Source organism: Saimiri boliviensis, chromosome 16 (genome assembly GCF_048565385.1).
Source record: "Saimiri boliviensis isolate mSaiBol1 chromosome 16, mSaiBol1.pri, whole genome shotgun sequence".
Lineage (NCBI taxonomy): Eukaryota > Metazoa > Chordata > Mammalia > Primates > Cebidae > Saimiri > Saimiri boliviensis.
This window is the reverse complement of record NC_133464.1, coordinates 60,778,013-60,795,174: the sequence shown is the minus strand read 5'-3', so window position 1 is coordinate 60,795,174 and position 17,162 is coordinate 60,778,013. Positions and strand designations below refer to the sequence as shown.

The 17,162-nt window shown below is 37.7% G+C and overlaps 1 protein-coding gene across 11 annotated transcripts in view; it reads left to right on the top strand.

Moving 5' to 3' along the window:
- The window catches only part of FNDC3A (fibronectin type III domain containing 3A), a 185,670-nt gene that overhangs the window by 53,697 nt on the left and 114,811 nt on the right, over positions 1–17,162 (top strand). For all 11 annotated transcript variants that reach the window (XM_003942224.4, XM_010330079.3, XM_074387675.1 and 8 more), the window contains one exon: positions 13,365–13,440. In XM_003942224.4, coding sequence (XP_003942273.2) covers positions 13,365–13,440 — 76 coding nt within the window. The remainder of the gene's footprint in view (positions 1–13,364; positions 13,441–17,162) is intronic.

The window sequence follows — 17,162 nt, the reverse complement described above, 5'->3', positions numbered from 1 at the left end:
AGTAGAGCAAGGTCTTGAAAATGCCACTAAATCTATTGCTAGAAATGAAAGAAGTGAAAGAAACTGAAGATAGAAACGTACTGCAGAATTTTTACAAATGGTGTAATGAAACTTTCAGATCTGAACTCTGATTCTTTAAAATGATTGTGAGTTAGAAGATCAGGAGTGCCTTTGAGATAAGTGCAAACTTAAGACTATGGTTATTTGTTTCTATGAATAAGATATTGAAGGCAGGAGTGCCTTTGAGATAAGTGCAAACTTGAAATATGGTTATTTGTTTCTATGAATAAGATATTAAAGGATTTAGTTTTTTAAAAAATCTAATAAAGTACTTCATAATCATTTTTTGATATTACATTTATAAAATGTGCTTTATAATATACCCCTGTACAAATAGAAACATCAGTGATATGAATCACAGAATGATGGATAATTTACCAGGGTTCCTTACCTATCACACTTTTCAGAGTTACTTGGTTTACAGGATTTTTGTAGTCATTTATTTATGATGATGCTGGAAACAGTTTTTTGGGCATGTTTTATGTCAGGTAAAAATAACTAGTTTATAAGTTGTAGTTCTCCTCTCTTTTCTCTGCTCATCATATTGTACTATTATAATGAGATTATGGGAAAATTTCACTGCATTTGTGGCAGATGAATTTAAAATACCATAGAAGCCCAGAGAATTTGAAGATAATATGAGTCCTGCATTTTGGAGTTGGCCAAAAGTTTGTTGGTTATTTGCCAGAATCCTGTGAGTGGGCTTAGCATTTAGACAGGTACCTTTGTTCCAAAGTAGTACTGGTTTAATCTGGGATGTTGACAACAGTGCATGCTACACATACATATATGTATGTTAATTTCTTCTAATCACATGTTTTCAATTTAGTCTTTTAAAAATAACTATTTCAGCTGGTATTACTCAGTGGCATAACTTGACTCTTTCTCTGCCATGCCATGAAGGCAATTAGTTTTCTGTTTTGTTTACTACCCTATCCCTGTTATCTAGCACAAGACCTTAGTAATTGATTGTTGAATGAATTAATCAATTCCTCATACCTCCTAGTCCTTACTCTTCAGTTGTTTATTCATTAAAGTTTATTGAAAATCTATTATTGGCTGGGCACTGTGGCTCACGCCTGTAATCCCAGCCCTTTGGGAGGCTGAGGCAGGCAGATCACCTGAGGTCAGGAGTTTAAGACCAGCCTAGCCAATGTGGCAAAACCCCATCTCTACTAAAACTACAAAAATTAGCTGGATGTGGTGGTAGGCACCTGTAATCCCAGCTACTTGGGAGGCTAAGGCAGGAGAATTGCTTGAACCAGGGCAGTAAGCCAAGATCATGCCACTGCACTCCAGCCTGGGCAACAGAGCAAGACTATGTCTCAGGAAAAAAAAAAAAAAAGGAACCCTATTATCAGCCAGGCTCTAGGGTATGAAATTTTATAAGACAAGATGAAGTGTTTGCTTTCATAGTGAGCTTTATTGTAGTGGAATGGAAACTACTCAATATAAAACTAACCAAATAATTGCACAAAATAATTTCAGATAGTGGTAAGTACTAGTTAAAAAATAAAATATGTGTAAGGGGTGTATATACCCTAAAATTTGGTCATCAGGGAGCATCTTTCTGAGGAAATGACATCAGATACTGGAGTAATGAGGAACCAGCCTTATGAAGATCTTGGAAGAAGAGCCATAATTTTAATATTCCCCTAAATAAAACTTATACATTAATAGAAATATATTTGTAAAATATATTGCTGTGTCTGAGTGGGAGCTGCAAGCTAGTACTGCCTCCTATCTGCCATGTTAATCCTGAGACAGGTCTCAGTCAGTTTAGAAGTTTATTTCATTTACAAATCATGACTCATGACAGACTCAGGATGTCCTGAGTTTGGTTATAGCATGGTTTGATATGTTTTAGGGAGACATAAGACATCAGCCAGTTCATGTGAAGCATACGTTGGTTTGGTCTGGAAAGGTGGAGTAACTCAAGGGGTGTTGGCGGGTGGCTTATAGTCATAGGTGGATTCAAATATTTTCTTATTGGTTGAAAGAGTTATTATAAGACCTGGAATCAAAAGAAAGGAGTGTCTGGGTTAAGATAAGGGGTTGTGGAGACCAACATTCTTATTATGTAGGTGACATTTCATACATAGCTACGCCCAGAGGCAACAGATAGCAGATATTCCCTGTTCAGACCGTTAATAGGTGCTAGACCCTCAACCAGTCTTTTCAGAGTCAGAAAAAGTCCTGGAAGGGGAATAAGATTCTCTAGATTGTAAATTACCCCCACAACAGACAGCTTTGCAGGGCATTGCAAAATATATCAAAGAAATATACTTTGAGACTTTGGTTTCTTTCAGGGCTCTACTCTCTGTCATGTGATGCTACACTAGAGTGAGGTTGGAATTTGGTATCTTACTTCTGCAAAGAGTCTGTCAGTCTTAGGATCTCTATTTTAATGTTAATCCTGGTCAGTTGTGTGCCTGAACTCCAAAGGGAAGAGAGTATAATGAGGTTATGTCTAGCCACTCCTTTCCCAGCCTGGCATGGTCTGAACTAGTTTTTCAGGTTTAATTGGGTCCCCTTGGCCTAAAAGAGAGTCCTTAGTCAGGTAGGACACTTAGAATTTTATTTTTAGTTAACAGAAAGATGCCTTTGTCTAAGAAAGTTTTGACATTATAAACTTTAATAGTTCATCTGCAGTGTATATTAAAGTATAATTCACCTCCATTAAAAAGCATGTAATGGTTAATGCCAGATTCCTGAAAGGAGGCTTCAGAGGTAGAAGATATATTCAGGACTATTCCTGTCAGACCCACTACCACCCCACATATTGCACAGAGTACATTAAACTCAAACTTCATTCAACATAATCTTGTAATCAGTATTGAGCCATACTGAGCATGCATGTCCCTACTCCAGCCTGTGACCAAACAACCTTGGGTATATGTTCTCATAGTGCATGTTTCTGTACTTTCATCTTTCTTATCCCCAGATGGAATGGGCAGGCTGGGAGGAAGAACAATAAAAGCCCAGGAAGACATGAAGACAGAGATGGACTCACATCTCTATGACGTATATACAACTTAGACATGGTCAAGGTAGCCTTATTTTCCCATAGCAGCATTTACTTATGGGTGGAGAGTAGCTCAAGCCCTGCTTCAGGTGGAAGGGCAGCTACTACCCAGGCTCAATGCTGAGCCCCTTGGAGGTCCTGCTTCCCAGGGACCCTATTTATATTTTATATTAATATGTGGATTTATTTCTAGTTTTATTTTTTCTATTCACTCTACTTTTCTGTCCTAGATTTTTCTCTTTTCCTACTTCATTTGAGGTGAGGGTCTTTTAGTGCTAAACATCTTAATTTTTACCTGAGATACCTTTATTTCATTTTCTTTTTGAATTACAGTTTGGAAATATGATTAATTTCTCATTTAATATGATCTTCCTAGGTTGATAGTTTTCTTAAAACTCTGAATATACTAGTACATTGTATTTCACTGTTGCAGTTGAGAAATTTGCTGTTCTTCTTTTCTTTTTTCTTTTTTAGAGACAGAGTCTCACTCTGTTGCCCAGGCTGGAGTGCAGTGGCGTGATGATGACTCACTGCAGCCTTGGCTTCCTGGGCTCAAGGAATCCTCTTGCCTCAGCCTTCCAAGTAGTTGGGAATACAGTACACCCAGCTAATTTTATTTCTTTGTAGAGATGGGAGACTCTACCAAGAAAAAACTCCTGGGCTGAAGCAGTCTTCCCGCCTCAAAGAAATTTGCTGTTCTAATTGTTATTTCTTTATAAGTAACATGTATTTTTTCTGTCCGGAAGTTTTTTTTTTTTTGAGACAGAGTTTTGCTCTTCTTACCCAGGCTGGAGTACAATGGTGCGATCTCAGCTCACTGCAGTCTCTGCCTCCTGGGTTCAAGTGATTCTCCTGCCTCAGCCTCCTGAGTAACTGGGATTATAGGCATGCACCACCACACCCGGCTAATTTTACATTTTTAGTAGAGACAGGCTTTCTCCATGTTGGTCAGGGTGGTCTTGAACTCCCTACCTCAGGTAATCCACCTGCCTCAGTCTCCCAAAGTGCTGGGATTACAGGTGTGAGCCACTGTGCCTGGCCTGGAAGCTTTTAAGATCTCTTTGTTTTTGGTGTTGTACTATAGGATGTCTAGGAGTGGATTTTGATTTCGTTATTCTTCTAGAGGCTTGTGCTTCCTGATTTTGAAAATTTATATCACTAGTCACTGTGGAAAAATTCTTGGCTACTTTGTCTTTAAATGCCTTTTCCTCATTCTCTGTTCTTCCGCAACTCCTATTAAAATGTATTTTTGACTTTCTCATTTTATCTCCTATATTTCAACTTCCTTTCTGTATTTTACATATTTTGTTTTTCCAGTTCACCTGTTTTCTACTAGGATTCAGTATACTGTTTTAACTATTTCATTGTTTTGTGTCTTTTAGCATCAGTGACCACATTTTCAAGTATCAAGCAGTTCTTATTGTTCTTATATCTGCCATCTTTTTATACTTCATTATTATATTTAAATTTTTTTTATGTCTTCAGATATTTAAACATTTTAATGTTGTCTCTTTCCTAAAACCTTTGTTATCGGATTTCAGGAGGTTAAAACCTACAGTTTGTTTTGTCTTTTATTGATTTACAGTGGACTAATTCTTCATGATTTGTATTTTAGATCACATGTATTCATCATCATGTGATCTCTTTGTGTAGGAATTCTCAATAACTTGGTTTAAGGATGTATTTTCAAAGACATTTGTGTTGGATTTTTCCAAGTACTCAGGCTTGATGAACCAGAAACTAACTTGGGGGTTAATTTATATCTAGGGGTTTCTAGATTATGTAGCTAATATAGATTTAGTCCCCAGATTCATTCGAAGGTAAATCAGTGATCTTGAATTCCTGGAAGAGACTTTTGCCCACGGTATGGCATAGGTGTTTTCTTATGTTCTGCTGAAGGTAGAAGGGTTCTAATTATTCTTTTACTGAATGTGTAGTCTTTAGGGGAACTGGGTTTACACAGAACATATTAATGTAAACTCACTGCTTTGTTTTGAACTACTGGCTTTATCTCCTATTTCTTAACAGGTTTTGAAACGTGTCCATTTAGTTACCAAAGCCATCAGCCACCCCTCTTATGCCAGATAAATTCTCAACTTCTACTTGCTGCTCAGATTTTTCATTTCTTCTTTGTTCTTAGCTCTTTTTTTTTTTTTTTTTTTTTTTTTCAAATTTATAAGTTTGTTATCTTATACCTTGCATTTTTGGTTGTCTTGTGAGGGATGATTTTTAGGATATCCAGTATTCATGTTGCCATTAATAGAAGTTCCCCAAAAGCACACTAACATGTTCTAACATATTTTTAATGGATTAGTTTCTACTTTATTTAATATACTAATAATAGGATTTTAAATAGAATTTTTGTTCTTAACCAATATCAAACTAAGCATATATGGTATCCTGGGTTTAAGAATTAGAACTACTTATTGAAAATCTGGTGACTAGTCAATTCCATTTGGTTTTAGTTAACTAGTACACTTTCTGATTAAGCAGTTCTCTCCATTCTCTGCAAAATAAAAAGAAACAGGATTTTGGTAAAATAATATTTTTCCAAAACACAAGTACTATGGACTGAATTGTATCCCCCCAAAATTTGTATGTTGAATTCTTAACCGCCAGTACCTGAGACTGTGCCTGTGTTTAGAGATGAGATCTTTAGAGAAGTATTTAAGGTGTAAAATTAGGTCATATGGGTGGGCCATAATGCAATCTAACTAATATCCTTGTAAGAAGAGGAAATTTGGACACACAGAGACACTAGGAATTCCCGCACAAGGGAAATACTCAGGTAAGGACACAGCAAGATGGCGGTCTTCCGTAAGACAAAGAGAAAGAACCCAGAAGAAACCAAACCTGCTGACACCTTGATCTTAGATTTCTAGCATTCAGAACTATGAGAAAACGAATTTATGTTGTTTAAGTCACCTAACCTCTGGTATTTTGTTCCATCATCCCTAGCAAACTAGTTTAACTAGTCATCTTTTAGTATATTGTCTATGGCTTTACTCTTTTCCTCAAGCTAATACTTATTTCATACCATTCAGATGAACAGTCTTGTAATTGGTAGCTTTGCTTTTGAAATGGTCACTCTTAATTTTTTCAGTACTGCTGTCAGAGCCATCTTTCAAAAATGAAATTTGCATCTAGCTTTCACTTCCCGGTTTCTAAATACTGTGCCCCATAACGGGACCCAAGGTAAGCTACAAAATGAGCTCAGAACAATTTGTCATGTCAGAAAGTTAAAAAAGTACTCACAAACTGATAGATACATGTAAGGATACAAGTGCCTGTAGATGACTCCACGGAAAAAGAATCGTCTTCAAGAAATGATGATGCAGGACAACTGGATATCCACATGCAAAAGAATGAAGTTGAGCCTCTACCTCATATCATATACAAAAAAATTAACTGAAATGGATCAGCAACCTAAATATAAAACCTAAACCTGAGAATTCTTAGAAGACAACATAGGGGTACATCTTCATGACCTTGGATTTGACAGTGGATTCTTAAATATGACACCAAAAGCACAAAAAACAAAATTAGAAAAATTGGAAATTTTTATGCATCAAAGAACATTGTCAAAGATGTGAAAGACAGTGTAGAGAATGCTAGAAACCGTTTTGTTGTTGTTTGTTTGTTTGTTTGTTTTGAGATAGAGCTCTAGCTTTGTTGCTCAGGCTGGGGTGCAGTGGTGTGATCATGGCTCACTGCAACCTCTGCCTCCTGGGTTCAAGTGATTCTTCTGCCTCAGCCTCCTGAGTAGCGGGGATTACAGGTACCTCAGCCTCCTGAGTAGCGGGGATTACAGGTGGCTTGCTAATTTTTGTATTTTTAGTAGAGACAGGTTTTCACCATGTTGGCCAGGCTGGTCTCAAACTTCTGACCTCAAGTGATCCTCCCACCTCGGCCTCCCAAAGTGCTGGAATTACAGGCATGAGCTACCACACTGGCTGATAGAAACTATTTTGAATCATGTATCTCTTAAGGGTCTAGTATCCACAATATGTAAGGAACTGTTACTCAGAAAAAGTGAGTCCAATAAAAATTGGGCAAATGACTTGAAAAAAACTTTTCTCCAAAGAAGATGGAGTGGCCAGCAAACACATGAAAAGATGCTCAACCTCATTAGTCATTAGGGAAATGCAAATCAAAACCAAAAGATACTTTATACCCACTAGGATAGATATAATTAAAAAGTGGAATAACAGACTGGCAAGAATGAGAGTAAGTGGAATCCTTATACATTTTTTTTTAGGCACATAAAATGGTGCAGCCACAGTAGAAAAGTTTGGTGGTTCTTCAGAAAGTTAAACATAAGATTACCATGTGACCCAACTCTTCCACTGCTACAGGTATATCCAAAAGAATTGAAAACAAGACATACTTTTGTGCATGAATGTTTATAGCAGCACTATTCTAAATAATCAAAAGGTGGAAATAGCCTAAATGCTCATCATCATTTACATGGATAAGTTGTGGCATATTCATACAATGGAATGTTATTTAGCCATAAAAGAAGTGCTGAGGCTAGGCATGGTGGCTCAGGCCTGTAATCTCAGCACTTTGGAAGGCTGAGGTGGGCGCATCACCTGAGGTCTAGAGTTTCAGACCAGACTGGCCAACATGGTGAAACCCCATCTCCATTAGAAATACAAAAATTAGGCTGGGCATGGTGGCTCAGTCTGTAATCCTTGCACTTTGGGAGGCCGAAGCAGGCAGATCACCTGAGGTTGGGTGTTTGAGACCAGCCTGGTCAACATGGCAAAACCCCATCTCTACTAAAAATACAAAAATTAGCCCGATGTGGTGGCACAAGCCTGTTATCTCAGCTACTCCAGAGGCTGAGACAGGAGAATCATTTGAACCCAGGAGGTGGAGGTTATAGTGAGCCAAGATTGCACCATTGCACTCCAGCCTGGGCAACAAGAGTAAAACTCTGTCTCAAAAAAAAAAAAAGTATTAGCTAGGTGTAGTCTCATATGCCAGTAGTCCCAGCTCCTCCCTTGGTAGGCTGAAGCAGGAGAATTGCTTGAACCCAGGAGGCGGAGGTTGCAGTGAACTAAGATTGTGCCACTGTACTCCAGCCAGGGAGTTAGAGCGAGACTCCCATCTCAAAAAAAAAAAAAAAAGTACTGTTGCATGCTACAACTCGGTTGAACCTTGTGCTGAGTAAAAGAAGCCAGGTCACAAAAGATCACATATTGTATGATTTTTTTTACATTAAACATTCAAAATAGGTAAATCCATACAAATAGAAAGCATTGGTAATTACCAGGGGCTTGGAATAGGGAAGAATGTAGGTGACTACTTAATAGGCATAGTATTTTCTTTTGAGTGATGAAAGTATTTTGGAACTATATCTGGAGGTGGTGGTTGCACAACATTGTGAATGTACCAAAGGCACTGAAGGTTACGCTTTAATATGGTTAATTTTATGTTATATGAATTTCACCTCAATAAAAATGTTAATAGTTACAGAAATTGATTATAACATTGATTTTTTTAAAAGAGTCCATGAGTCCATATTGAGACTTAAAAAATATTAAAATTGAAAGAGGGGGCTTGTGTTTTAGACACGAGATCTCACTGTCACCTAGCTCACTGCAGCCTCAAACTCCTGGACTCAAGTAATTCCGCTGCCTCAGCCTCCTAAGTAGCTGAGACTACAAGCTTGCACCACAATGCCTGGCTCCTCTCCCTTCCCCTTCCCTCCCTTCTTTCTTTTTCTCTCACAGGGTTGTGTTGTGTTGCCTAGGCTGGTCTCAAACTCCTGACCTTAAGCCCCCCAAGTGATCCTTCTGCCTCAGCCTCCCAGGTGGCTGAGATTACAGGCATGAGCTGCCACACCCAATGGAAGGCTCTTGGAGAAGAATACTGACTAATATGTTTAAAATTATTTTTTTAAGTCACCATTTTACAGTCACAATAGTAATAACTGATTTAGTAATTGCTGAATGCATGTGAAGGGTTGCCAGGGATGAGAATATTCACAAAGCCTGAAAGTATCACCATATTGATTATTACTATCAAAGGGAAACTGTGCCTTTCTAATAGCGACAATCTGACAGTTACTGTCTTAACCAAGTGATCAAACCTTACACCACCAAGGTGTACTCTAAAACCGTTCAGCAAAAAGAGTGAGAGTGAGCAAATATGGCAACATGTTAATTGGTGAATCTAGGGGAAGGTTACATGGGTGTTTATTGAGGTATTCTTGCAATTTTTCTGTAGGTTTAAAATTTTTTAAAGTAAGTTGGGATAAAGATGAAATTTGGATATGACCCTTTCCTGTTTAATAGCCTTGCCAGAAAGTTAACAACTGAACTCCTTAGCCTACTAGTTAAGGATCTTTATGATTCAGCCCTTTTACCTTTCCAATCTTACCTTCTCCCATCACGTTTCTCAAACTAGTTTATTTGTCAGCTGTGCCACACTACTTCCTCTTATTCAGATTGTTCAGGTTGTCTTTCACCCTCCATACACACTACGTGTGGCCTCTCCTTGAAGTTTCCTTTTCCTGCCTTTATCTTGTAAACTTCTGTTTGTCCCTCTGAATTCTGTGTAGTTTATAATCTCCTGCAGGAATCTTCCCTGATCATCCTAGGTTGAGTGGATGCTTATAATGCATTGCTCATATTCCTATTACAACACTTGTTACACTTTAAGTTAATTGGCTAAGTACTTGTCTGTTTTCTTCCTAGACTGGGAACTCCTTAAGGCCTTGGACTGTGGTTTATTTTTCTTCTTTTGGTGTCCACAGTACCTGTAAGAGTGTGTACCACACAGTAGCTATTTAATAAATTTTTACATAAAAGAATAAAGTTCACCTCCTACTATTTATTTCCCTGTACATTTTAACTTAAAATAGGTCTGTTTGTCTTCATTTTTACTTAATATCAGTTTTAAATATGTTGTGTTTGGTTTTCTTAGTTTTATTTCTTTTTCTCAACTTTATATAGTGAATGATTTTGTTACAGGAATTATTAGTATTTTATGGAATTCCACAGTAGAACTAGTACATGATAGGATCTGATCTGATAAGTATAAACATTTCTTGCTTAACTATACTACATTGCTAAACACTGTGGGATAATATAATGGATGTAAAGTTCTGGCAATTTAGACAATGAGCTCATGTTTTCTCACATTAAAGCCAAATCCAGAACTCATTTTTATACAAATAAAACTTCTGGATTTAGCAGAGATGTAATATTTTTTTAAAAAGAAAAGAAACTCAATGTTTTTAAAAATGATTATGAAATATAAAGTCCTTTATAGTGTTGACCTCAAAGGAAGAAGCTGAGGCAAAAATTCATGTAAGTGGAGCTTATTTGGGCCAGGATTGAGGATTGTAACCCAGGAGCATGATGAATTCAAGTTGCCCTGAATGTAGACTCCAGTTAGCAGCAGTTACAAGTACGTTTTGAAAGGAAGAGAAGCAATTCCTAAATTGTTTCCAAGAAATTACGTTAATATAACATAAGCTATTGATTGGGTATGCATTATTCCTTGTATCACAGATTCCAGGAAAATGAAGATAATGGGTGAGTCAGTTAGTCAGGAACAAAGTATCTTTAAACAATTTCCCTTGGGCATGGGTGCATAGCGTGTGACTGAAGTCCCATACTCACATCTCTCTGGGCCTGATAAATTTTACATGCCTCACATAGCTCAGACTGCTCTGAGCTGTTTCTCTTTTCTTAGTAGCATAAAATGAAACCCAGAAGCTATAAAGGAAAACATATCAATAAAATAATTCTTCTGCATAAAAATGTAAAACTCTAGTGAAGCAAAACAGATTTTTTAATTTGAAAAACTGGAGAAAATATCTGTGTTACTATGGCAAAGGGCTCATTTCCTTGACATACCAAGGACTCTCGTAAATCAGTGGAAGAAATTCAAACAACCCAGTTGAAAAACAGGTAAAGGACATCAATAAATAGTTTGTGGAAAAAGAAGTTAAGATTGCCGACAAATATAGAAATATTGCCCCCCAAAAAATAACAAGGGGTTTGTTGACCTAGCAAGCAACAAACAAGTGTCCACAAAAACACAGGTTTTGATCAATAGAAGTTGTATTATCTATCACAAGGAAAGAGAACACAATAGTGTTCAAAGCAATGTCTTCCTGAGGGAAAGTGACAGGAAGGTCAGTGGGGAAGGGAGAAGATACGTCATCACATGTAGAGGAGGGGTCCCGGTGGTGCCGACACAGTCAGTCATTATGCCAGCACATAGGTCACATGTAACGATAATGAAGCTATAGCTTCTCCTGGAGTGGAGACTTTATAGCATGGTAATATGGAAAGTTCACTTAGGTTCATCTGTATAAGTTGCTGGGGTCTGTCAATAGCTGCTTCCAACCAACTGGATGACCACATAACACAGGGTTCAGGAAAAAGCAGGTAGCAAGGCAGGAGGCTATGAAGCAAGCTGACTGTTCATGTTGATTAAATTCCTATAGTCCTGTGGAGATCTTCCACATCTGCTTGCAGTATAACGAATGAGTAGGTCTGTATACTGCTGTGGAAAATTTTTCTGAGTGAAAAAATTCATCATACTTTTCAATTCCTGATTCAAGTTATTTATTGTTGTGTAACAAACCAACTGAAGACTTAGTGCCTCAAATCAACAACCATTTTTTTGCTCTATTTCTGCTCTCTGGGCAGAGCTCAACTGAGCAATCTTTCCAATGGTCTTGCCTAGAATCACCTACTTAAAGACATATAGAGTCAACTGGAGCTGTAAACCTGCAATGGGCTGGTCAGGCAGCTCTCCCCATCTTTGTGGGCTCTTCAGCAGAGGATCTGGACCTTCTTTACATGGTAGCTCACAACCCAAGAGGGCACTTTCCAAGAGTCACAGGGACCAGTATCTAAGTGCTTAAGAAAACCAAGTCACATGGCCAAGCCCAGAGTTAGTATTCAGGACTATGCAATATGTAATACTGAGAGGTGTGATTCACTGGGACCACCAGTATAACCACACTTCCTAATTTATGTTACATACCTATTTATCTGTTTATTGCCACTTTTCCATTAAAATGTATCATCTACAAGGGGATGGGTTCTGCCTATCTTGTTCACTTATATCAACCTAGAACAAGATATACTACATTGTTGGATTTCAGTAAATTCTTGCTGAATATGTATGTCTAGTAAGAACTTGTGTTTAAAGAAAATGGTGTGTATAAAAATTAGCCAGGTGTGGTGACATGTGCTTGTAGTCCTAGCTACTCAGGATGCTGAAGCAGGAGACTCGCTTGAACCCAGGAAGTGGGAGGCGGAGGTTGCGGTGAGGTGAGAGCGCACCATTGCACTCTAGCCTGGGCAACAAGAGCAATACGCTGTCTCAAAAATAAAATAAAATAAAATGGTGTTTATTAGGGGAGGGAGGTATTTCTGTGTACATAATAAGCTTCTGGAAAGATAAACATAATGGTTTTATGATTAAACATGATGGTTTCTGGACTTGAAAAGGAATGAGGGGGCAGAGGGGACCTTTTACTCTGTGTATTTCATTTACATTGTGTATTTCCATGACTATCTCAGTAACTTAAAAAATACATAATGTAAAAAAAATTATTTTCTCAGACACTTATAAGAAATACTACAATTAGAGTACAAGGCTAAGCAGCTTGTAAACATAATATAAAGTTGCCTGGCCAGTATGATAGCATTCTTAAGAACATTCAAGTTTATGCTAAATGAATGTTTATTTGCTTTTCCCCAAACCCATTCATATGAGAATAGCATTGTTTTGCATCTGTGTATTCTTGCATGTTTATCCAAAAAAAGTGTCACTGTTTTTTAATTACCTCAGTGACAACTTTATGGGCAGAAGTGTAGAGGCAGGAAGGTATGTTTGGCTAGACCAGAGTGGCTTATAACATACATAATGAAATGGGTAAAGATGTAATAAATTGTAGGCCGGGCACAGTGGCTCATGATACTTAGCAACTGATAAACTTGCTTAGATGATCTAAATATTCTGTGGTTTGACTCCATCTTTGTTTCAGAGTGAAATTTGTTGACTTTTTCTTTCCAATGAAAGTGTATCACTTTGTTTTTTTATTCCCTTTACTTTTGGCTTAAATCTAACCTCCAGAAAAGTGATAAAATATTTTTTTTAGCAAACCCACATCATAAACGTATAATTCCCATTTTCCTTCCCAGTTACATAAGGTTAAATAGCTCACATCTGCTCTGTTACTATTTTTATATTCTGATTTGCTTTTTTTTTGTTTTGATTAATACTTCTTTCCCTCATTTTTAAGGTTATTCTGGTACAAGTTAATCCGGGGGAAGCATTTACAATAAGAAGAGAAGATGGACAGTTTCAGTGCATTACAGGTAAGAATGGTAATTGAGAATAATCATTTGAGACCAAAAACCACAAAAATTTATGATACATAATAGTATATATGCCTATGGTTTCTTCCTTCTTTCTCACTACCACCACACAAAAGCTCAAACTCTAAGATATCTTAGCATTTAAGTATTGCAGTATCTTTCTTACTAGTCTTTTTGCCCTGGTTTTCTGATTATATTGATTATTCTTGATATATTACATTGTTCATGTCTCTTCCCAGTTCAGAATCTTTATCCAATCTAGGCCAGGCTCCTTAGTTTTTCAAAATGATTATTTCAACTTTTCAGTCTTATTCCTACTTCCCCTTCAAATTGCTTTTCTTCGGTTTTTCTAATTGGCTTATTCGTTGTCTTTTGCATCTATCTTGTGCTGTGTTTTTTTTCCCTTATGTAGAATTGACCCTTATCCCGTATCCCCAGACTATCCTGATCCTACCAGTGCTTCAAGACTGAGCTCTAGTCCTACCTTTAACAGGTTTTTTATAAAGTCTTTGTTTAGTGAGCATCTCCTTAGTACTGTTGACTTTTGGGTCAGGCAGTTCTTTGGTCAAAGAGACTGTTTTGGGAATAGTAGGATGTTTAGTGGAATTCCTGGCCTCTACCCACTAGCCCTTACCTTCACTCATTCATTTATGACAAATAGAAAAGTCTCTAGGTATCCCCAAATATTCCCTGAGGGGCAAAATTGCCCCCAGTTGAGAACCACCTTTTTATGTGAAGATGAGAGCAACAAAAAGGTGACGGCTTTGGAATTAGAGAAAGAACCTAGGCTTGAACCCCAGCTCTGCTGCTTACTAGCTACATGACCTTGCATGTGTTACTTAACCTCTGTAAATACTATTTTTTTTTTTTTTTGAGATAGGATCTCACTCTGTCACCCAGATTGGAATGCAGTGGCTCAATCTCGGCTCGCTACCTTCTGGGTTCAAGCATTTCTCCTGCCTCAGCCTCCTGAGTATGTGGGATTACAGGCGCCCACCACCACGCCTGGCTAATTTTTTCACTTTTAGTAGAGTCAGAGTTTCACCATGTTGGCCAGGCTGGTCTTGAACTCCTGACCTTGGATGATCCTCCCACCTCAGCCTCCCAAAATGCTGGGATCACAGGCATGAGCCACTGTACCTAGCCCTCTGTAAGTACATTTCTCATCAGTAAAATTCTCATCCCTTTCAATAATACACCTTATAGGATAATTGTGAGGGTTCCTAATACGCATGTAACGTACTCTAAACCATCCTGGCACATATAAGTCACTCAATAAATGGAGTGAGTGCCGTAGTGTTATTGTTAATACAAAGTGATCCCGATCACTTGTGAAACCCCATCATACCAATTATTACACTATTCATTTACCAGATAACTATGCCATCTTGTAATACTTCTTTTGGTTGTATTTTTAAAGTTATTTAAATTTTGTATTGTTTAACATAAAATATTTATTCAGCCTCTCTAAGTAAGGTCTAAGCATTTTGAGGACACATATCATTTCTTATATTTCTTTGTATCCCCTTCAATTCTTGGCCTTCTACATATTGGGTACCTAACTGATAGTTACAGCTTTAGTTTAAAAAGGGAAGACAAGGTGCAGTGGGTCATGCTTGTAATCCCAGTGCTTTGAGAGAATAAGGCAGAAGGACCTCTTGAGACCATTAATATGAGACTAGCCTGGGCAGCAGAACAAGACCCTGTCTCTACCAAAAATTTAAAAATTAGGCATACTGGCACACACCTGCTGTCCTAGCTACTCAAGAGACTTAAGGTTGGAGGATTGCTTGAGCCCAAGAATTTGAGGCTGCAGTGAGCTATGGTCATACCAGTGCACTCCAACCTGGGTGACAAAGTGAGACCCTGTCTCAAAATAAAATTAAATTTAAAAAGAGCATTAGACGTAAGGTGTTCATATACTTTGTTATCTTTCAAACTGGAATACTTTTTAGAGTGAAAGGACTCTAGCACTTATTTTAGGACAACTGATGTAAAGCAAGACTGTCTCGGCCAGGCAAACCTCCTGTCTTTCCCCCATTTTACCTAGGTTGTCCAATCTGTTTAATCAAAGAAGAAATAGACCTAACTCTTTTCAGAAAAGTAATTAGTTCAGTAATTAAAATTAATTTTTTCCCTCTTTTTTAAAATTATATTTTAAGTTCTGGGATACACGTGCAGAATGTACAAGTTTGTTACATAGGTATACATGTGCCATGGTGGTTTGCTACATCCATCAACCCATCATCTACATTAGATATTTCTCCTAATGCTATCTCTCCCCTTGCCCCCGACCACCCTCAAAGCATATATTCTTAATGACTATTCCTTTTTGCCTTTCCACCAAACCCATTCATATGAGAATAGCATTGTTTTGCATCTGTGTATTCTTGCATGTTTATCCAAAAAACATTTATTAAATAGGGAATCCTTTTCCCATTGCTTGTTTCTGTCAGGTTTATCAAAGACCAGATGGTTATAGATGTGTACACATCTGTAGATGTGTAGACTACAGGTGCATGCCACAATGCCTGGCTAATTTTTCATAGAGTTGAGTTCTCACTATGTTACCCAAGATATTCTCAAACTCCTGGACTAAGCAGTCCTCCCATCTCAGCCTCCCAAAGCACTGTGATTACAGGGATGGACAATTGCACCTGGCCCAATATTTGTTTCAAAAAATGCAGTTTTCATATTTTTAACAAAAAAAGTAAAAATATCTACATTGTGGCCGGGCGCAGTGGCTCAAGCCTGTAATCCCAGCACTTTGGGAGGCCGGGGCGGGTGGATCACGAGGTCAAGAGATCGAGACCATCCTGGTCAACATGGTGAAACCCCGTCTCTACTAAAAATACAAAACATTAGCTGGACATGGTGGCGCGTGCCTGTAATCCCAGCTACTCAGGAGGCTGAGGCAGGAGAACTGCCTGAACCCAGGAGGCGGAGGTTGCGGTGAGCCGAGATCGCGCCATTGCACTCCAGCCTGGGTAACAAGAGCGAAACTCCGTCTCAAAAAAAAAAAAAAAATCTACATTGTTCTTTTGATTTAATTATTTTTTAATTGTCTCGTATCATTCTTTCTGGGTCCTCTTCAGAATTTGATGTCTGTGTGCCCTTAGTTCTTTACCTTATTTCATGTCCTTTTGGATAATGCACCACTCTTAAATATCTAAAAGTGTGTAGTCTTCTGTTTTGCTACTTTTCTATTCTGGTCATTGGTTAGGTCTGTTTATGTTGCCTGGTATGAACCCATACCTCATTTTTTTTCTTCTTTAACCACTATTCACTGGCTTTAACGTAAATATTTGATTACTTTTGAAATGAGAGTACTATCTTGAGTCTGCCTCAGGTTTTCTCTATTGAGAGGTGTTTTGAAATGATCTACCTTGTTATGTTTTTACAGTGAAGTGCTTTGATAGCACCTCAACACATTGTCTTGTATGATGAGAGATTCCATGAAAATTAAGTATTTTTGCCTAGTAACTTGTATGCATAAATGTAAAAATTTATTGAATGGGGAAAATTTTAGGTTTTATATTAATAGATCTTTGTAGCATGTGCTAAAGACTACCTTTCTTAGTTTTATTTTGTGGAGAGTTATGAAAAATAGGGAATTAGATAAGTTTCTAAATTTGGGTTACTGGGAAGGTCATAGAAACATATTTCATAGAGCATATATGGTAAGCACTAAGAATCCTGTGTAGAGCTAGCTCTCCTGATGA